Genomic DNA, 21,752 nt, shown 5'->3' with positions numbered 1-21,752 from the left:
CATAGGGCTGCAATGCTCAGCTAGGGAATACAGTTGATAATACCGTAATAACTTTGTACAGTGACAGATGACTTATAAGATGAATTATTATGGGGATCATGTCATAATGTCTAAAAATATCAAAGCTCTGTGATATATACCTGAAAAGAATAGGATGTTATGTCAGTTACACTTCAATAAAAATGAAGGAAAAGGAAGAAAAAAGAGAACCACACACACACCAACCACATACACAGACAGTAACGCAAAGCCGGACGATCCCTCTGGGGAGGGGTATGGCTGGGAGGGGGGTGGCCCAATGCCTTACGGGGGCAGAGGACACTTACTCCATGGCCACAAAAAGTGGACATGCCTCCTGATCTCCTGCTCCCGCTGCCTCTTGCCCTGAATGACCTCACCACTGCTCCCTTATACCCTATTGCCCGTCAGAGTCTCCTTCCCAGACCTTTGCGGACACCAGATTCTCACAAGCTCTCTCCCAGTCCAGTCATCCCACCTCCTTCCTTCTAGCACCGACCCCAGTTTCCACTTACTTCCCACTCCCTCCCCCGAGAATCACGCTCACTGAGGTTACCAGTGGCCCCCTGGTTACTAAGTCAACCACGGTCGGTGCCTTTTAGCCCGTTTCTTATTCGATTTTATTTTTAGCCAGATGTGGCACCATCGACCACTGGGGATGGCCGAGGCTACATCGGGCAGACACCCTGAAACCCTTGGGAGATGAAACCATTTTCTTTCCCCCAGCTGTTCCTCAGGGAGAACATGTGAGCAGCACTGCTGAGCTCAGCATGTGGGTGCATGTTCCAGAGGCGGGAGCCACAGCATAGGAACCAATGAGCAAGCACGACCGGGTCCACCAGACCCAGGAAGGAAGCAGGAGCTTCGGGGGAGGTGACCGTGTGGGTGGGAAATTACCAGAAGGGAGATGGAGCCAAGGTGGGATGACTAATCAAGATGATACAGCCAAGAGGAGGCTGCCACGTCGACGGGTGCTGGACTCCAGGCCAGGGGAGGTGGAGGGAGGACCCAGAAGGCCTGGGCTGAGGCTCAGCTTCCTGGAGAAGTGATGAGCTGGCCTGTGGCCCAGCAGGAAACAGCGTGGATTCTGAACATCTGAGTGAGCTCAGAGAAGACTTCCCCAGGCCATCAGGAGCCAAAGGCCTTGGACCACGGTCCCATGACCCATGGAAAGAAGGCAAAGGAAGAGCTCTCGAGACTTCCATTCGACTCAGCACCAATAAAACCACTCCCACCTTGAGGACCAGCCCCGGGTTTAGCAAGTACTTGTGCCTGTGTGTGTGTGTGTGTGTGTGTGTGTGTGTGTGTGTGTGTGTGACTGTGTGCCCAATGCAGGGAGGGGGTGGGGTGGGAAAGTGAAATGTCATGATTAATGAATCTTGTGGAGAAGGGAATTCCATGGCCATGGAACATTTAAATCCTCACTGATCTGGTCTGTCTTAGCGAAGGAGGCCACTGGCTAATCCACTAACCACGAGTTTGGCCAGAGGACAGGGCCTCCCAGGAGCCAGAAAACAGTTAGTGTTTGCTGGGAAACGCTGAGTCTGGCTAATGGTAAACCCTCCTCCCTTGTTTTTTCTCTCTTGGCTGAACATCCAAACTCCAAGTCTTTAGCAACCATTTAATACGTTTTAAATTTAACATTATCAGCATTAAGGTTGCTTTTTGTATTTGGAAGGGAGACGCAATGTCCCTGACTTTACCTTACCGTGTGAGAAGAAACCGGCACTTGGCTGGTAGTCCAGTTACCCCGTTCTAGCCCCGGCTCTGCCCTAACTCACTGGGTGACTATGCCCAGGTCACCGCTCCTCTCTGGGGTGTGGTTTGACTATCGGTAATGTTAAGGGGGGCCCAAAGATCCATGAGCTCCCTTCCAGCCCAACAGTCGATGAAGCCATGGTTGTACAGGGTGATTTGGGGAGACAGACAAGTAGCAATGTGCACATGTTCTTCCAGAAAGGGAGAAGAGATAGGAGGACACACAGAAAACACTGGCAAAAGGATGGAGACAGCAGCAGACTAGGCAGGTGGTCGTTTCAGTGCCAGACTGGGAGAGAAGCAAGGTAGTGGACAGGGGCTGCTTGGCCGGCCCTGTCCCCCTCCCCCTGCTGCTTTTGGTAACAAAGCTTTGAGAACCACCCCCTCCTCCACTCTCCCTCTGTGGACTCCAGGTCTGATGGATCCAAGCCATTAATCCTCCCTGGCTATAATCTGAAGATGGCATATACTCCAAGCCAGGCCAAGAAGAACCCACTCCTGGGTTCCCTGCTAGAGCTAGCGGAAATCAGGCATGCGCCCTCTCTCTCTCTCCCTGCAAAGTAAGGTTGCTAAGTTGGTTGGACATAAGCCTGGTATCTCTTTGCCTCTACCTCAAGGGAGCCTACCTGAGACTAAGTCTAAAACCAACACCAAGAACACAGAACCAAGACACAGCCCAGGTGGGTCCCAGGTGACGCTCAATACCCAGATCTGACAGGGTCCAAGACCCCTGGACTTCTCAGTTATAGAAATCAATCTTGATTTTTTTAGTTCTGTTTTGTTTCTTTTTTTGACTTAAGTCCTTTTGAGTTGTGTTTCTGTCTCTTACCACTGACTAAGTCAGGAGCTAAGCACCCCACTCAGCCAGCACAGCCTAGACTCCCAAATATGTCCCCACATAATGGCTGAGAGGGACATAGATCAAAGGGTTAATGCCACTGCTGCTTCTCCCAGGCAGGTGTGCTAGCTCTCACCTGGGCCCTGCTCCTGTACTAGGCCACAAACACCCCTGTGGAACACAAGGACGCCCTGAAAGAACAGATCCTACAGGGAGCTGGCTGCCTTGTTTTCTGTCCTGGAGGGATGGCACCAGCTCCCCTGGGCTGTGCTCCTTGCAGTGGTGAGCTTCTCAGGGTGGCGTCCCCTCAGCCAGAGCACCCCACTTCCTGGCTTTGGGCAAGAGCACAAGTCCCAGTTGTGGCCACTGTAGGATCCCATGCCCTGGGCCTAGCGATTGGTCCAGGAATGGTCACATGCCCCAAGGCAGAGCAGTCTGAAGCCTGCCCCAGGATTTTTTGCTTTGGGCTGGAAGAGAAGAGTCTCCCTCACTTGCTGTGAGAATGAGCCCTTGATGTTACTGGGGGCCCAGGGGAGATCTGGTGAGCAAAAGCAAAGCCAATGTCCTGGCATAAGCAGAAATGTGGGGCTGAGGGCCGTGAACCTGGCTGGCCCGGGTCCAGCCTGACCTGCTCTACCTCGCCTTCCCACATGTGAGGCCAGAAACAGCCCTCATTTCCTCCTCCCTTTAAAGCAAATTTTAAATGGATCTCTGTCACTTGTAGCCAAATGGTCCTCAAGAATACTCTTTTCTGGGACCCTCAGTCCATTAAGCATCTGCCTTCGGCTCATGATCTGGGGTCCTGGGATTGAGCCCCGCATCGGGCTCCCTGCTTAGTGGAGAGCCTGCTTCTCCCTCTGCCTCCTGCCTCTCTCTCTCTTTCTGTGTCTCTTGTGAATAAATAAATAAAACCTTTTTTTTTTTTTTTTTTTAAGTGAATACTCTTTTCTTCCAAACCAAGGGAAGAATAAACACCTAAGATCTGGGCCCTTTGTCACCACTGCCTACCAAGGAAAGCGCTTTGATATCAAGGCACAGAAACTAATACACAAGAGCTTTGGACCTGGGTTCCAATCTTAATCCCAGTAGTCACCAGCTTTGTGACTCTGTGCAAGTAACAGCCACTCTGAACCTCAGTATCCTCATCTGTGAAAAAGAGGATAATGATAGCATTCCCCCTGTGGGTGGCTGGGAGGGCAAAGTGAGTGCCTGGCAGACGGCTCTTACTCCACAGCCAGGGGCTCTTACTATGATTTCCTTCTCCTGGTTCTTTTCTACTCTGCTTCACCAAGGTCTTGGAGGGGGACAAAATGGTTTCTGGTGGCCCTGGAGCTGGTGGAAAGCCTGTGTGTAGCTCTTGGCCCTGCCGGGGAAGTTTGGAGGAAGAAGAGTTTGGCCCTGGTCTTGGGCTACAGGGAGAGCTGCTCAGGACCACACAGTCGGGGGAATGGTGGTCCGGCCAGGGAGAGGAGCCCAACCCACAGTGGTGGCTCACAGAGCCAGACCTTCCCAGCAGGCACGGAGGGACGTCCCACGTGCAGGCCTCGAAGAACCACCATTTGCTCAGCAAAGAGCAGTGTCCAGGCCCTGGGTGGGGCTTTGTGGGGCTCAGGGTCAGTCAAGGGACACAAGGAGGAGTAAGACCCAGGCACTGCCCTCCAGTAGCTAAATGCAAACATGTCTACAACAGCAGTGACGTGCTTCCTGCAGGCCCCCTCAGCCTCCCTTCCCCGCGGTGACCTCTCTCCTGCACCGTGGCAGCCTGGTGGCCCCAGGTCGCCACGTGGGGATGAGGCAGCCTCCTCTGGTCCTCTAACGCAAGCATCCTGGCTACAATCTTTCCCACCCACTGTTGACATGGTAACAGTCCCAAAGCTCCAAAAAAGTCCCTCCCTGCTCAAAAATCTTCAAGAGATCCCATTTCCTGGGGACAAAACCCAGGGGCCTCGGCCTGGCATTTCGGGCCCTTCCTGGTACAGCCCTGCCACACGTCCGGGTTGCGCCCTGGCCCATGCTTTCCTCACAGTAGCTCCCGAGCCGTCACACGGAATCCAGCTGTACTTGGGACACACCTGCAGGTTCTCCCCTCAGTGCTTGTCCCGTGAACTTCCTCTTGCCTCTGCACATCCAGATCTTTCCTGTCCTGCCCGTCCTGCAGCTCCACAGCAAACACCACCTCTTGAGGGGGGCACCATCCTCACTGTCCCCGGTGGAAGCCATCCCTCCCTAAATGGACTGCCTGGGCACCTTTCCTTGTGCCAACTGCACTTGAACCTGGCTTCCTGAGGAGGTCAAGCTGCAGAGTGTTGTACGTTCATCTTTTAAAGACTGAGAGGATGCCGGCTGCTGTCTCTCTGTCTGGTGAACACAGGAGGTCAGCCAGTCTCTGCCTCTCGCTGCGGCCCTGGGAGGCCCCTACTTGGAAATGCAAATGTGAAGCAAGCCTTGCCCTACAGGGATGGTGTTCAGGGACCTTTGGAGGGGGCTGCCAGAGGCTGCCCCTCCATGTCCCCTCTCCACACAGAGCTGGTCTCCGAGAAATGTGATGGACCAGCTTGTCCCAGGGCACACCAGACTCCTGAGAGGACAGGAACCAGGTCCCTTGCATCTTTCCTCCTAGCACTGACATTATCAGAACGCCTTGGCGAGAGTGGACACCTCCCTGAGAGCTGCTGGCAGAAACAGGCGCTGTGAAGCCAAGACAGCCTCACAACCACCCAGTGGCAGGGGAAGCCGACCTGGAGATGTCCAGACTCACCAGCTGACTCAACATCAGCCCAGCAGGGCAGAGCCCAGCCCACGGCTCAGGCCGGAAGCCTCCGGGGCCCAACACCCTCCACTCTAGCACTGAGCTGTGGGAGGATCTAGAAACAAGGGCCAGAGTAATAGAAAGCAGAAGCCTCTAAAACCTACACGTGGATCCCACACGGCAGCAGCACACGGACAGTGGTGTGGGGCACATGCGTGTAGGCAGCGTGGGATCACGTCCGTGGCGCCGTGGCAACAATGGCAGAGTGTCCCCCCTCCCCGCCCCACCGCTGGCATCACAAGTAGAACTTAAGCCTGGAGGGGGCTTCAGGGTCTTTAGACAGCTCGGGGGTCAGGCGGGCAGAGGGGAGCCCCAGCAGAGGTCTTCGGGAAGGAGGCAAGTGGGTGCTCGGGCAGTCAATCCGAGAAAGCAGAAATACACGCACATTTCCACGCAGCACAGGGGAGTGGCCCCTAGCAAACTCAGCCCAGGCTGCCCCGCTTGGAGGCAGGGTCGGGGCTCTACCACGCACAACAAGGCCCTGGAGTCTTCCCGCTGGTTCCTCTGTCGTACTGTGCAGGCAGCAGGCATGCGATAAACAGTGGGAAGGAGGGAGGGAGGGGCTGTAGGTCCAGGGGAGTCCAGAGGAGGGTGGCCTAGCCTGCTGCCGGTAATCAGGGCTGGCTTTCTGCAGAGGTGGCCCGTGAGGGCCTTGAAGTAGAAGCAGCCCTAGAGGGTCGTTTGCGACTAAGGGTTCCTGGAAAGTGTCCTTCATAGGCCTCAGGTCCCCAGCATGGTGGCAGCTAAGGCAAAAGCAGGTGCCAGCCCTCCTGGCATAAGCATGTCCCTACCCTCCCTTCTTGTCCTCAGCTTCGTGCAATTCCAGCATCTGGGGGTTCATTTTTAAGGAAAAGAATACGGACCTATCTTACTTTGCAAATGTTACAAAGTACACTGAAAACATACCAGCCGGTGAACACATTGGAGGGGCCCTACTCAGCCCGTGAGGCTCACGCTTCTTGCTGCCCATGGCACTGCTCCACCCGCAAGAGGCCTCCCCTCCCCCTGGGCCACCGGCTCGCCCAGACTCCGGCTAGCTGCACACACCAGGCAGCCGTGGCTAAAGGCCTCGTGGGCCAAGAGTTGAGCTGACCTGAAAGGCGAAGACACCCCTGACCATCGCCTCCCCAAACACGAAGCTGGAGCCGACGTCCGTGTAGCTCAGGAAGATCTGAAAGCAAAACACAAAACAAAGCAAAAGCCTGGAGGGAGTCCAGGAAGCGAGGAGGGAGAAACGGTGGCCTGGATGCCGGGGCTGGGTGAGCTGGAGGGACCTCGCAGGCCACAGGCCTGTCTGGCAGCCCAGCAGAGGAAGGGACGGCAGGCCTCCTGCGCCTCACGGGGCCGGGGCACCAGCTGGCAGTGTGCTTTGGGAAAGCAAAGAAGACCGGGAGCCAAACTTAGGGGAAGGCTCTCCTCGGTGGTGCCTTGTGCGCCTGCTTACTCCCCTCTGACCAACGGCACAGCCGCCCTCCTGTCCCCACCCCAGACTGGTGGCCACCCTTCTGCAGAGCTGATTTTTGGTACTGAACCTGCATCATGACCGCAGGGACAAGTCAGTTCTCCTGCCCAGACCTCAGGAGTCCCATCTGTAAGATGACGGTGGGGACCAGGGCAGCAGCTCCGTCTCCTCCACGACACGCGGGCAGACACGGTCGGTGCCGGGACACACCGATGTCCCCGCTCCCTCCAGATGGCACAGAGAAATCCGAGCCGGCGAGGTCGGGGTGAGGTTAGCCACGTGCCCCTGATACTTTATACTTAAAAGAGTAGCTCATGATGGGTACACAACGATGTGAATGAGCTTCGTGCCCCTTAAAGATGGTGAAAATGGTAGATTTCGTGGTATGTGTATTTACTACAAAAACAATGGAATTTAAAAATAGGACTTCATCAAACTGAACATTATTTATAGGCACACACATACACAAAGGAAATCATCTGGAATTTTCTTTTTGCACTTTCAGCTATTCTAAGTTCCCTATCACACAAGACCGCTGAGAGCCACGTGCCTTGTGCCCAGGTTCCCTAAGAAGTTTCCTGTCCTGAGACACCCTTCCACATCAGACCAGCCTCTGCAGGGACAGCTCCGTCCACGCAGATGGTGCCAGGCCCGAGGGGAGCGGCCGCCGCGCTGCTCAGACCCCAGCTGCTCACATGGTCTGGGCCCCGGGGCGCACCCATGGGCCTGGTCCCAGTCCCTCCCTACGGCCTCACCACCCAGTGCACCCCACAGAGCGGCCTCTCCTCCACCTCCTGGCAGCTCAGGATGGGCTCCAATGTTCAGGGGGCGCTGGGCCCCACCTACGTACCTGGATCTGGCTGCCCATCCACCGGAATGCGATAAATCCCGGTTCCGTTCTGATGACAAAGAGTCCGAGTGCAAACTGCAGTCCAAGGCCCCAGGACACAGCCCTCCAGGACACCTGCCACCCAACAGAAAGGTCCTGGTGAGCTCAGTCCTCGGGTGGGGGCGGGGGCGGGGGCAAGGGGGGGTCCACAGAGAACAGCACGGGGTAAGGCCAGAGAGCGCGGTGTTTTGGCTGGTCTGTAGGACGGAGACTGGAGCCAGCCAGAACTCTGGGCCTGTGGCCAATGGTCGCCTCCACCCTGGAGTCAGAGCAGGCCACACTCTTAGCAGCCATGGGCCTGGGGCAGTGGTCAGGGGTGGGGCGAGGTCTGAGGACGCATGCGAGACATGAGCAGGCTCCAGCCTGCCATGGCCCCCGGGCCGGCTCATCACGGGGTGGGCAGAGCTGGAGTTGTGGCGTCTGCCCCACCTTCCCCCACCCCTGCTCCATAGGCAGGGCTCCCGGCTGCCCTGACCCCATTCCCTCGATGCCCACAGCCCCGGCGGAGGGCGGCTGATGCCTCTCGGCATTTAACGATCCTTAGTATTGGTCCCCAAACTCAGGTGTGCATGCGGATCTCTGGGAGGCTTGGCCGGAGGCTGAGGGGGACGCTGGCCACACTGCGAACCAGGGAGGGGTCCTGGCTGCGGGGGTGGTTGCAAGGCCCAGGAGGTCAGGGAGAGAAGCCCAGGCCGGGCCTGACGGCTCAGCACTCACTGCGCGGTGATGCTTGGAGCAGGCAAAGAGGAGGCTGACGAACACGCAGATTCCTGCAAAGGACACTAGCTGCTCAGGTCGCTGGGAAGTGTCCAGAACCAGCCACAAGACCAAGCCCGGGCAAGCAGCGAGGGCCAGACCCCTGCAGGGGAGAGGCAGAAAGCTACCACTCTCGGCATCTCCCCACCCCCACATGATAGCACCCAGGGCCTCAGGAAAAGGGTGCTCACGGCTGATGGGAGGAGAGAAAGCTGTGTGACCTCACACAGACCGCCCAGCCTCTCTGGGCTAGTACCCTCGTTGGGGAAATGAAGCCAAAGACCCGCATGTCTGCAGGCTGCTGAGAGGACGAAAGAGGAGAACGCAGGGACTGAGCTTCACACAGAGCCGAGCACAGGGCTCCATCATGGGGCAGGAGCTCCCACAGCCACCACGATGCTCAGCCCAGCCTGGCCAGGCTGAGGCAGGGCCTGTGTGGCCCAGGATGAGGCAGTCGGCTCTGTGGGCTCTGCTCTCCAGAGGCTATAATGTCGGTCTGGGCAGCTGAGCCAAGCGCCTGAGCGCGAGGCCTGGAAGCAACCTTCACAGCCACGCTTTCCTCCCTGGGCCTGGATGAGCTGGCTTGTCCAGGAGGGCTGGGCACTGGGAGCTCGAGACCCGTCCCTCACCCGGTCATCAACTCCCTCGGGACCCCTGGAGCACCTACCGGATATCAGGAACTACACCGGATGTCGAGAGAGGTATGTTTCCTGCCCATTTTAGAGGTGAAGAAACTGAGTCACAGTGAGTCTGAACGACTTGGCTACAGCCGCCCATCTGAACGGTAGCAGATACGAGATTTTAACCCAGGCACCAGGAAGCAAATCTGTTCTCTTAATTAGATCCGTGCACAGCCACCAGCTGGTAAGAGGCAGACACAGGACCAGAGCTCACGCGGGCCATGGCCAGAGCTCACTGCTCACTTCTGCCCGTGTTTCCAAGCACCTAACACCCCCGGGGGCCACATGCACAGCTCTCGCCCCGTCTCTGTGCACTTGCCTTACTATTTCTCCTCATGCTAAGTCACTTTATAAAAACTTAAGCACAGGGGAACCTGGCTGGCTCAGTCTGTAGAGCAAGCAACTCTTAGTCTTAGGGTCATGAGTTCAAGCCCCACATTAGGTGTGGAGACTACTTAAAATAAAATAAAATAAAATAACAAGTGCGTGTTTGGGGCTGGGTTTTTGTTGTTGTGATTTGTTTTTAACAGCTTTGCAGAGTACATTTGGCATATGATAAATAGAATACATTGAAAAGTACAATTAAAACATTTTTTCAAAGAAGGGCGCCTGGATGGCTCAGTTGGTTGAGCATCTGACTCTAGATTTCGGCTCAGGTCATGCTCTCAAGGTCAGGAGATCAAGCCCTGTGTCAGGCTCCACACTCAGCAGGGAGACTGCTTGAGATTCTCTCTCCTGCCACCTCCTCCCACTTGCACACACACATTCTCTCTCTCTCAAAGAGAAAAAAGCATATAATTTGATGAGTTTATGTACGACCTTGAGACCATCAGCACAATTAAGACAGTGAACTTATACCCACCACCCTCAAAAGGTTCTTCACGCCCCTCTATCATTCCTCGCCTCCTCCTTCATCCCAAGGCAACAACTGATCTGTTCTCTGTCACTAGATAAGCTTGCATTTTCCAGGATTTTATATAAACAGGATCATCCCATACATATCCCTTTTTAACCTGATTTCTTTTGCTCAGTGTAACTATTTTGAGATTCCTCTACGTTTTTGCAGGTATCAGTGACTCATTCCTTTTTATCGCTGAGCGGTTTTCCATCGAGGGGGTGCGTCACCACTGGCTTATCTGTTCCCCAGCTGAAGGACACTGAGGTTGTTTCCACTGCTTGGCTGTGGCCAATAAAGCTGCTATGAACGTTCGGACGTTCCAGGGCAAATCTTTGCACGGATGCACGCTTTCACTTTTCTTGGGTCAGTACCACTTGGGTAATGCTTGGGTGAGTGAAACGGGTGAATCACACAGTAGACCTAACTTTGTAGGAGTTTGTCAACTGTTTCCCAAACTGACCACACAATTTTACACCCCTCACCAGCAGTATTTAATAACAGTTCCAGTTTCTCTATATTTTGGTCACTTCTGATAGTCAATCTTTCAAACTCTGGTCGTTCTAGTAGACACGCAGTAGTATCTCTTTGCGGTTTGGACTTTTCTCATAACTAATGATGTTGAGCCTCTTTTCACGTGGTGATTTACAACTTACATGTCTTCTTTAATGCAATGTCTGCTCCCAGCTTGAGCCCATTCTTTAATTGGGTGGTTTTCTTATTATCGAGTTTTGAGAGAGCTTAACACAGTCTGGACACAAGTCCTTTGTCAAATGTGTGATTTGCAAAACTTTTCTTATAGCCATGCCTCCTCATCTTATTCTCTTAGCCATCTTTTTTGAACAGAATTTCTTAATTCTGATGAAACTCCATTTGTCCAATTTTTTCATGGATTGTGATTTGGGTTTTGTGTCTAAGAGATTTACGTTAACTCAAGGTCACAAAGATTTTCTCCTACATTTTCTTTTTTTTTTTAATTTTTTTTAAGATTTTTTATTTATTTATTTGACAGACAGAGATCACAAGTAGGCAGAGAGGCAGGCAGAGAGAGAGAGGAAGGGAAGCAGGAGCCCCGCTGAGCAGAGAGCCCGATGCGGGGCTCGATCCCAGGACCCCGGGATCATGACCCGAGCCGAAGGCAGCGGCTTTAACCCACTGAGCCACCCAGGCGCCCCTCTCCTACATTTTCTTATAGAAGTTTTATAGTTCCAGGTTTCCAATTTACATTTTGTCTCTGTTTTCAGCTAATTTTCCATATACGGTGGGGGCATGAATTATTATTTCATTTCTCATCTTCTTCCTTTTGACTATAAATATACCATTGTTGAAGCATAATTTGTTGAAATGATTATTTCTCCACTGAATTGCTTTACCATTCTTGTCAAAAGGCAATTGGCTACATATATGTGGCTCCATTTCTGGACTCTATTTGGTGCCACTGATGTATCTGTCTGTTTTAACACTGATACCATATTGTCTTGATGAGCACAGCTTCACATTCCAGGCACTGTTCCCTCTAATCCTTTCAGGTGGGTCTTTCCTAGGTCTTGGAAGGTTTTCTCATATGCATTCACTGATCAGAACTCAGCTGTATACTCAGAGAGGACCTTCTGTGCATTTCTGGAGTTTTCTCTCTGTGCCACTGTCTTCTCTCATACTCTGTATCGTGAGCTCCCACCACCTTGGCTTCCCTGGCTTCCCAGCCCTGTATCCTCAACCCACGAAATCTGCTGGCTCACCTTGGTTCCCTTTCCCTGTACCGTGGCCTGGAAACTCTCAATGCAGTAAGTGGGGGGCAATCATAGGGCGCATCTCCCTTGTTTCCTGTTTCTCCAGGATCACTGTCTTCTGCAGCCTGATGTCCAATATTTTAAGAGCTTTGTTTCATATATTTGTTCCAGTTCTTTAGTTGTCTCTGTTATTCCATCTTGACTGGAAGCCAATACATCAAATACATGTGTTTTTTAAATTGAGACAAAATTCACATACCATACAATTTGCCCATTTAAAGTATACAACGTATGGGGCGCCTGGGTGGGTCAGTTGGTTAAGCGTCTGCCTTCGGCTCAGGTCATGATCCCAGGGTCCCAGAATCCAGTCCTGCATCAGGCTCCCTGCTCAGCTGGGAGTCTGCTTCTCCTTCTCCCTCTGCCTGCCACTCACCCTGCTTGTGCTCTCTCCCTGTCTCTTTCTATCAAATAAATAAATAAAATCTTTTAAAAAAATAAATAAATTATATAATATAATGGCCCTCCGTATATTCAGAGTTGTGTGACCATCACTATGATCGATTTTAGAATATTTTCATCAGCCCAAAGAAAAACCTAGCACCTCTAGCCATCACCCCCAATCCTTCCATCTGCTCCCCCAGCCTTAGTGGATCACTAATCTACTCTCTGTCTCTATAGACTTTCTAATTTGGACACTTCATATAAATGGTCCTTTGTGACTAGTTTCTTTCACTTGGCATAATGTTTTCAAGCTTCATCATTATTACTGCCAACAGTTTCCCTTTCTGTGGCCAAATATTCCATTATATGGATATACATATTGGAATGTATGGCAGACTAGCTGGAGGGCAGACTAGTTGGAAGGCAGATTAGTTGGAGGACAGACTANTGGAAGGCAGACTAACTGGAAGGCAGACTAGCTGGAGGACAGACTAGCTGGAGGGCAGACTAACTGGAGGGCAGACTAGTTGGAAGGCAGACTAACTGGAAGGCAGACTAGCTGGAGGGCAGACTAGCTGGAGGACAGACTAGTTGGACAGTTGATGGACATCTGGTTTGTTTCTACCTTTGGGCTATTATAATGTTGCTATAAACATCCGTGTACAAGTTTTCGAATAGATGTATGTTTTCAACTGTCAGGTATATACCTAGGAGTGGAATTGTTACATATGGTAACTCCAGTTATGATATAACTCCATGCATATTTTGAGGAACTGTTCTCTTTATTTCTTTTTTTTTTTAAAGATTTTATTTTTTGGGGGGAAGAGCACACATGCACAGGGGGAGGGGCAGAGGGAGAGGGAGGAGCAGACTCCCCGCTGAGCAGGGAGCCCGACATGGGGCTCAATCCCAGGACCCCAGGATCAGGACCTTAACCAAAGGCAGACGCCTCACTGACTGAGCCACCCCGGTGCCCCTGGAACTAATGTTTTCTAAAGCAGCTGCGGATTCGCATTTCTACCAGCAGTGGGCGAGGGGTTCAGGGCTTCCATAACTGGGTCAACACTTGTCACCATCTGTCTTTTTGTTATCTTCCCAGTAAATGTGAAGTGCTATCTCATGTGGTTTTGGTTTGCATTTTGTTGATGGCTGATGATAAGCACGTTTTCATGTGTTCACTGGCTATTTGTATATCTTTGGAGAAATGTCTATTCAAATCCTTTTCCCATTCTTCAGTTGGGTTGTCTTTTTATTGCTGAGTTATAATTCTAGATATAAGTCCTTTATCAGATACCTAATTTGCAAATATTTTAAACCTTTCTGTGGGTTGTCCTTTTACTCTCTTGATGGCGTCCTTTGAATAAAAAGGTTTTTACTTTTCATAATGTCTAATTAATCTGCATGTATTTTTTAAAGAAAACCTTGTATCTATACTTCAAATAGACAACCAGTATCAATGATTTGTCACAATTAAGGTGACTGTAAAAATAAATCCTCTTACACAGTAATAATAGTAAATATTACTAGTAATATTACTAGTAATAATAGTAAAAATTAAACTATTTAATTTTTTATTAGTATTCAAGTGACGCCCTTTTGTGTTTTACCAATTTTTTTTAGCTGCTCCAAAGATTACAATGTGTGTCTTTAGCATAACACAATCTACTCAGCTAATACTGTACTAGTTTAATAAAAGTCCACTTGTAAAAAAAAATCTATTTATAAATTTATTTTAATTATTACAAATTATAAATTTTAAAAATTTTACTCAGTTTATGCAATTCATTAATTTTAAACTTTAATTCATTTAAAATTATGAAAAATTATGATTATGAATTATTATTATTATTTATTATACATTTATATATAAATAAGATGAAAAACATGTGCTCATCCATAGGCCAGCCCAAATCATTTTGCTGTGGTACCTCCCTCGCTTAGTCACTGGACATGCTTGAGCACCAGTTTTCTTTTTTTTTTTTAAAGAGGATTTTTTAAGAAGATTTTATTTATTTATTTGAGAGAGAGAGAGAGTGGGAGACAGCATGAGAGGGGAGAAGCTGAGAGGGAGAAGCAGACTCCCCACAGAGCTGGGAGACCGATGCGGGACTCGATCCTGGGACTCCATGATCATGACCAGAGCCGAAGGCGGTCGCTTAACCAACTAAGCCACCCAGGTGCCCCGAGCACCAGTTTCTTTATCAATAAAATGGGAGACCTAAAATGGACTGGGGGGCTTCAGATTTTTTTTTAAGCCACACAAACCTTTTTTCCAGCTAGCTTTTTATTTTTACTTTCATTTTTTGCAAACCTCAGTTTATAAAACAGATAAAATAGAGCTTCCTGGTTGAAATGGAAATTTGGGGGGGGNGGGGGGGGCTCTGATGTTCTCCCCTCCAATCTCTCCCATCCTATGTGGTACCTCCAAGGTTTCTAGACCTCTAAGGAACCCAGTTTGAAAACCAGGGGATCTCAGACTGTTGTCCAGGAACACGGCTGGCTGCGTGAGAATCCCCTGGGGGTTCACTAAGGCTCCTGGGAGGCAAGCAGAGTGGTGTGTGCTCCATTGCCCAGGATGACCCAGGTGGGGCAAGGACTGAGGCCCTCCTCACCAGGCCAGCGGTGACCCAGAGGCCTCGGCCACGGCCTGCCCACCCTGCCTGGGGCTGTGAGCTCACTCACCTCTCAAACCAGAGGCCCAGGCGGTCATGTCCCAGAGGCTCCACACACCTCAGCAGTGGGGGCCCCAGCAGTCTCTTCAGCAGGCCGTGGGCAAGGACAGTGACCCCCACACAGGTGAGGACGAGCAGTGCCAGGGCCCTCTGGAAATCCAGGAGGCTGGCAGTCAGCAGGAAGGCAGCAAACGCTGGGAGCAGCAGGGGAATGACAGAGAGAGGGGTCAGTGACAGTGACACGGGCCGGCCGCCCCACCCCCAGATCCACCTTGTCCCACCCAGAGCACAGAGAACCTCTGAGCCTCAGCTGCCTCATCTGGAGTTGGGGACAGTGGTCTCTGCTGTGCTGAGGGTTGGTCCGGAGTCACTGAGGAAGGTGTGTGGAGGGGCTTTGCACACCATGCACCTGCTGACTGGCTGCAAGGGACGTGGGTATGTAAGGAGGGGGCTCCGAGGGCCTGCTCTGTCCCAGATCACGCGAGCGAGGTTGCATGGCGAGCAGAGACAGGTCAGTCACTCCGGGGAGGAGTTCACTCATGCGTGCCAGGATCCTACTCTGAAAATACGGACCATTTTCCTCCTAGAATTTCCTTCACCCTGCTCGCTCCTCTCCTCTTCGAGTCACTAAGTCAATCTGTGCTCTGCCTCAAGAAAGGAATATGACAGTGGAGAGCAGAGGGAAAAATGTCTCCCCTGCCTTACGGATTTCAGAAGTCAGGGCCCCTGAAGAATGGAAAGGACTTACGGTTCTTCCGCAGGGTAAAAATTGGAGTATGAGTAAGTATGAATCCTACCCTACTCCCTCTGCCGCCAGACTAGTCAGAGGATACTAGCTGGAGGACAGACTAGCCAGAGGACAGACTAGTTGAGGACAGGGGTTGGAGGGCAAACTAGCTAGTGGGCAGACCAGCTAGAGGGCAGACTAGCCCGAGGGTACTTGTTGGAGGACAGACTAGTTGGAGGACAGACTAGCTGAGCAGGTCAGGACCTGGGGGGACCCCTGAGGAAAGGGGTGAAGGGATAGTCCACATTGACAGAAATTAAGTTCCTATCACGTAGCTGGGATGATGAAACCGAAATGGAACAGGAGTCGAGTTCTAAGAAAGCCAGCTCCCTTCCCCTCACACCGAGGTTTGTGGCCTGGGCCTCCGACCTACACAGGTGTCACAGAGGGGCACGCTGGTATGGCTCTGCAGGGCAGGGCTGGGACGCAGGCCCAGGGAGGCTGTGGGAGGCTGAGGGAGGGGCAGCTGGGGTGCGAGGGGGCCGCGCTCAGCACCTCACAGCCTCTAACCACCCGCAGCCAGGTCTGTGCTGATCCCCAGTTAGAGACGCGGCACCTGAGGCCAACAAAGCAGGGTGACTTACACCTGCAGGGAACTGAGCTTAAATTCCTACCTAGGTCTGTCTGTCTCTGAGAGGGTGGGGAGGACTGGCGCACTGTGTGAGAAGGGGCAACGTGGACAAGTCCCCCAGACGGGGCATGGAGAGATGTGTCTTAGGAATTATTTGTGTTCTTCTAGGGTCTGTAAACCCCTCTGGGGACAGGACGCGTCTGCTCTCACTCTGAGCCCATGTGGTCCAGTGATGTCCAGCCCACTTTAGCGGTGGGAGCCCAGGGAGGGGCACGCGATGCAAACAAAGACCTCTAGTGACCTGGCCAGAAATAGGGACTTCTGAGACTGGGGACCCCGAGGCCCTCTGTCGGTGAGCGGCCAGGGCTATCTCCGCACCCACGGAGAGAGCCCATGCGAGGGGAGGACCCCGACAGCTCAGACAGACGGTGACAGAACATAAGCTTCCTTGCTCCGCCACACCTACGCCCAGAAAGTACGCAAAGGGCCTCACCAGAAAAGACACGATTCGGTAAAGCTATCAAACAGCGGGAGGAAAGCAAGACCACAAACATGGAGAAAATCGAGAACGGGCGTTGTAAAGGATCATTTACTGACTGACAGCCACGACAAAGGCGAGAGAGGGTGAGACAGGTCATTTTCATGATCTTCCTCAATCATTTCTTTCCTTTTTAAAAGAATTTATTTATTTATTCGAGGAGGGGGAGGGCAGAGGGAGAGAGGCTCAAGCAGACGAGGGAGGGTCTGAGCTCTGGACCCTGAGATCGGGATCTGAGCCTCAATCAAGGGCTGGACGCTTAGCCGGCTGAGCCACCAGGTGCTCCTACTTCAATCATTTCTTCAGCAGAAGCCAGTATGAGTCTGTGTGGGGGTGGAAGCGAGCGGACAGAGAAGCCCGGGCTCAGATCCTGCCGAAAGAAGACTTCACTGTCTCCGGCATCTCTAGCAGGAAGCTCTGAGGGGCCGTGAACCAGCCCCTCTCAGCAGACAGCCCTGCTTTCACTTTCAACATGGAGACCCCGGCCCCTGCCATCACGGCGCTCTGTGCCTCTCCCTGCCTGGCCCCCTGTCGGGGGGGGTCTCTGCCTCTACACCCACACCCTCTCCACTTCCTACCTGTAGGACGAGGTGACCTGCCCCTTCACGCGGGCCCCTTGCCCTCCTCCCCTAGGTCTAGGGGGCTGTCCTCCACCTGCCATCTGTCTCCTCGTCCTTCCCCTTCTTTCTATGCACCCCCCAACTCAGCTCACAAACATGGTCCAAGTGCCTCCTGTCCCCATCACACACCTTCCCTGACACTTTGACACACCCTGCTTGTTAATATTCCCACCTGTCCTCGTAAAGAATCCCTCCAGAAATATGTCTGTCCTTGCTGTCCGCACTGCGTCACCTCCCATTCACTCCAATCCAGCTCCCCTCCCTCCGCAGCCCCCGAGTGACCTGCTTGGCACTAAATCCCCCGGCCACCGCCCCGTCCCTGTTCCACAGCCCCACTTTCCGCAGAGGAGCCCTCCACCTCTCCTGACCACCCCTACCCCCGGGGCTCCTGAGTCTCCCGTCCCCCACCCCCATCCCCACATCCCCTCAGGCTCGCTCTGCCCCCTCCTCTGCCAACACCCTCTGTGCGGCTGGTCCCCAGGCTGCCGTCACTGACCCGCTGCTCGATTCATTCTCCAGGCGTCCCTGGGGAGCCCCTCCCTTCCTCCGAGGCCTGGCTGTGGTGGCGTCAGCACCCTGTCCCAAACAACCGGCCGTCCCTCCTCCTGCCAAAGCTGCCTACTCCTGTGCTCCCGGCTGTGGAGGTCCCATCATGCACCTGACTGCCTGACTAGAACCCCAAGGCACCCCGGATTCCAGGGCATCCTTCACCCTGCACATTTGCTGGGCTCCCAGGTCTGCTGGAGAAGTAGATTCCCGAGGGCCTCCCCGTCCCCTACACTCTGTCTTCCCACCCATGGACTGCCGCCCTCACCACCTCCTCGTCCTCCCTGCCTCCCTCTCCCAGGCTTCCACAGTGTGGATCCCGCCCCAACGCCTGCCTGTTCAATCTCTCAGTGGTACTCTCTGGCTCTGGGGTAACATTCAGGTCCCTGAGCAGCCTGCCCGCACCATGCCGGGCTTCACCTCTGCTCCTGGGGTTCCTGCATGGAGTGCTTTCTCACCCTTACCGTCCTGCTGCTGCACCTGGCTGGCTCCTGTTCGACTGCTGAGGCCTGAATGTCACCACCTCCTGGAAGTCCTCCCCAGTCACTCCCATCCCTCCTTGGTGTTCCTAGCTGGCTGGCTGCGTCATGGGGAAATATTAGCTCCCCTCTCCCTGGCTGAGCAGAGAGGACCTTGGGGACAAGACCTGACCTGGCTTCCTTCTGCTATCCCAGCTTCTGGCCCAGAGCCGGCCCTGAGTGGGGTGGTGAATTACTGGAGAAGTGGGTGCCCTGGGACACGGAGGGCTGGGTGGGGGGGGGGGGGGGCGGGGGGGGGGGGGGGGGGGCGGCAGGGTCCGCCAGGGGCCCCAGACCCCACCTGCCAACACCTTGGGCAGAAGCCACTCAGGCACATCCCCAGCGAGGTGGAGGCGTGGGCGAAGCGGGGCGCCGGCCTCGACGTCACAGGACCCCAGAGCCAACTGAGAAATGGCCCGGAGCGGCCGCGCCGCCTGCCCCAGAACACGGCCCTCGGGCTCGGGAGGGATGTGACCCGCATGCCGAGGCGGAACCGGCCGCCGCAGACATGCGCAAACCAGGACGGCGCGCGCGCGGCCCGCCCCTCCCATGCCCACCTGTCTGCGGAGCCCGGGGTTGGTGGGGGAGGCTGCCAGCTCCGCATTCTTCCCAGGGACGGGAGACTCACCACCTGGGTCGCAGCCCGTCGCAGCCTGTGAAAGCCCGCTTCATGCCCGCAGTGCCCCCCAGCACCCGCCTTCCTGGCCCAGTGCAAATGCCAGCTCTTGCCTGGTCACCTGGCTGCCTGTCTATCCCAGGAGGAAAGGCGGGCACTGGGATGGCCTCTGGGGCCCCACAGGCTGGGCATGGAGGAGGTGCTCACTTCAGCCACCAGCTGCTATTTTAGGGACGCCCCTCCTGTCCCTGTCCCCACTTCCAGCCTTTCCCCACCTCCCCTCCACCACCCTCCTCCTCCCGCTCTCCTCAGCTCAGGATCTGGCCAGTGGGGACCCCTGCGAGCCTGGGCATCCAGAGACGGAGTTCTAGGCTCCAACTTGCTGCCTGTGTGGCCAGGGCCGGTCTCTCTTCCTCTCAGGGCTTCAGCCACCCCATGAGAAATGAGGGGACCAGACCAGTTCAGGGGGTTTCAAACCAAGCCTCGAGGTTCCCAGCGATGCCCCAGAGACTAAATGGGGTAGCAGGTAGATGGAGAGGTTGGGGGGTGGGTCAGGCTGGTCCGGGGCCCCCAGCCAGCTTCAGTCAGAACAGCCCCACAGGCTATACTGAGGTCCCTGCAGGGATTTCGTTCCAGCCACTTCAAGGCAGGTTGGGAGCTCCTGGCCTGGGTCACCGCTGCCCACAGTGCTCATTTGTTGGCTAAAGCATGTTTGCTCCTTTCTATGACAAAGGTTCTGGGAGCCCCTCCCTATTGTCAGCAGGCCAGGTTCCTGTCCCCGCTCCCCACAGTGACCTCCGCCCCGGGCCAAGGTCCCTCCTGGAGACCACCTACCAGCCTGAGAAGGGCTCCGGGCGGGCCTCGGTCCAGCTGTCCCCACCCTCTACAGGGCTTGTGACGTCACCAGGGGTCCAGCCTTCCTCCTAAAGCCACCAGAGAGGAACCAGTGAGAGCGGAGAGAGACCCTGGCTGGTACCTGCATGACCATGGGCACCTCAGGAGGGGGCTGGAGTGGCGGCTGGGCTTTCACACAGGAAGTCATTAGAGGACAACTTCATTAAATTCTGCAAAGCACACATTGAGTGCCTACTGTGTGCTGGACTCATTACCAGACACATCCTGCCCTCAGGGAGCCCATAGTCTGCACGCAGGAGGGACCCTGGAACCTCAGTGGCAGCCGGTTGGGGAAGCCGCAGGCGGGGCCAACTCATGGCATGGCCCCAGGACGCCATCTGCCCTCCGTTTGTCTGCAGAGTTGTGTTTTGGGGGGTAGAGGGGCTCCTCTTGCAGAGGACAGTGGGAAAGGAACACCCTGGGGCTGCACGTTGTGCTGAAGGGGCAGGGGCATGTGCTGGGAACGGTGGGGAGGGAAACGGGTGCCATATCTAGCTCCAGAGTTCTGGGGGGCAGGCCTCTACTTGGCCATCGCAGAGCGAGGACAAGATGGCCAGCTTCTTAAAGGCTGTGGCCCCAAAAGAGCTCCACCCCCACCCCACCTCTGATCACGTGGTCTCTCCTTGTTTCTTAGATCACAGCTCAAACGTCCCTTCTAACCAGGGCGGGTAGTCCCTGTACACTGCAGGGGCACAACCCGGGGTTAATGAGCGAAACAAACGGGCTGCTCTGTGTGGAGGAGGCCAACATGTTGGGGGGTTCCCTAAGCTTTCAAGCAAAGAGGTAGGGGGGTGAAGGAAGATGGTGTGCAAAGAGCCCTCCCACAAGGGAGCCAAAATAGGGAAGGGGAAGGAGACAGACCAGGCTTTCCAAGAACTCAGCCCCCATGTTCTCCAGACCATTAGCCACAGATGTGAGCGAGATGGACTCTCTTGGTTTTGGTGTCTTGTCTTCCATGTGTCAGACCTTCCAGCTGAAAGACAAAGTCAGGGCCCAAAGCTGAAAGCAAAAGGTGAGGCAGGACCCAGGGAGGGGGCCTGGAGAAGGGAAGAGGATGGGAGAGGGATGGAAATGGGGAGTAGACACCTGGTGCTGCTTTGGTCATCCCAGAGTTCAACCCTCCTTGTGCCTGGGGGGCCACAGAGGAAGGTGCCCCTTCCTCCACTCAATTCTGAACCCATGGGGCCCAAGCCCTTGCAAATTCTGTCTGTCTCATGGGGGAGGTCAAGGAAGGGATTCTGCAAAAGAGGCTCCAGCTTTCATGACTCCCATAGCAGGTTAAAGACTAAAGTCACTAAGGGATAGCTTCACCCTATTATACTGTCCCACCCCTGAAAGCTGGAAAAATAATATCCCAAAGACTCTTCCAGGCCCTGGATCCAACCAGATCTGAAACTAGCCCTTCCGCTGGACTTTTCAATTCTGAGAGCCAACATAGTCCTTTTTTTTTTTGCTCAAGTTCATAGGCTTAACTCATCTGAATGAGAGCCCGAGTTAAGACCCCATCTCTCTCCACTCCTGTCTCCTCTCTGTTTCTTCCCCTTGGGGAGCACCCTGCTTGATCCAAACCCCGGCCTGGTGAAGCTCACACGGTGAGAAGCACATACACATGGGTGCCCACGCGAGCAAGGAGATGTGTGCAAGCACACAGACAGGCAGAGCCCAGGAGTACCTAGCTACCAGTGCATACAGGCAGACGCACAGCCACCAGAGA

At 54.0% G+C, this 21,752-nt stretch overlaps 1 protein-coding gene across 1 annotated transcript in view; it reads right to left on the bottom strand.

Moving 5' to 3' along the window:
* The window catches only part of LOC111152654 (solute carrier family 28 member 1), a 41,788-nt gene extending 20,793 nt beyond the window's left edge, over positions 1–20,995 (bottom strand). The window contains 8 exon segments of the mRNA XM_022511197.1: positions 6,517–6,594; positions 7,736–7,849; positions 8,492–8,633; positions 14,959–15,164; positions 16,242–16,265; positions 17,604–17,619; positions 19,934–20,067; positions 20,900–20,995. Coding sequence (XP_022366905.1) covers positions 6,517–6,594; positions 7,736–7,849; positions 8,492–8,633; positions 14,959–15,164; positions 16,242–16,265; positions 17,604–17,619; positions 19,934–20,067; positions 20,900–20,995 — 810 coding nt within the window.
* Positions 20,996–21,752: the final 757 nt, after the last annotated feature.

This window comes from Enhydra lutris, unplaced genomic scaffold (genome assembly GCF_002288905.1).
Source record: "Enhydra lutris kenyoni isolate GAN:26980312 unplaced genomic scaffold, ASM228890v2 scaffoldscaffold29, whole genome shotgun sequence".
Lineage (NCBI taxonomy): Eukaryota > Metazoa > Chordata > Mammalia > Carnivora > Mustelidae > Enhydra > Enhydra lutris.
The sequence above is the reverse complement of the archived record's forward strand: the minus strand, read 5'-3'. Positions and strand labels throughout refer to the sequence as shown.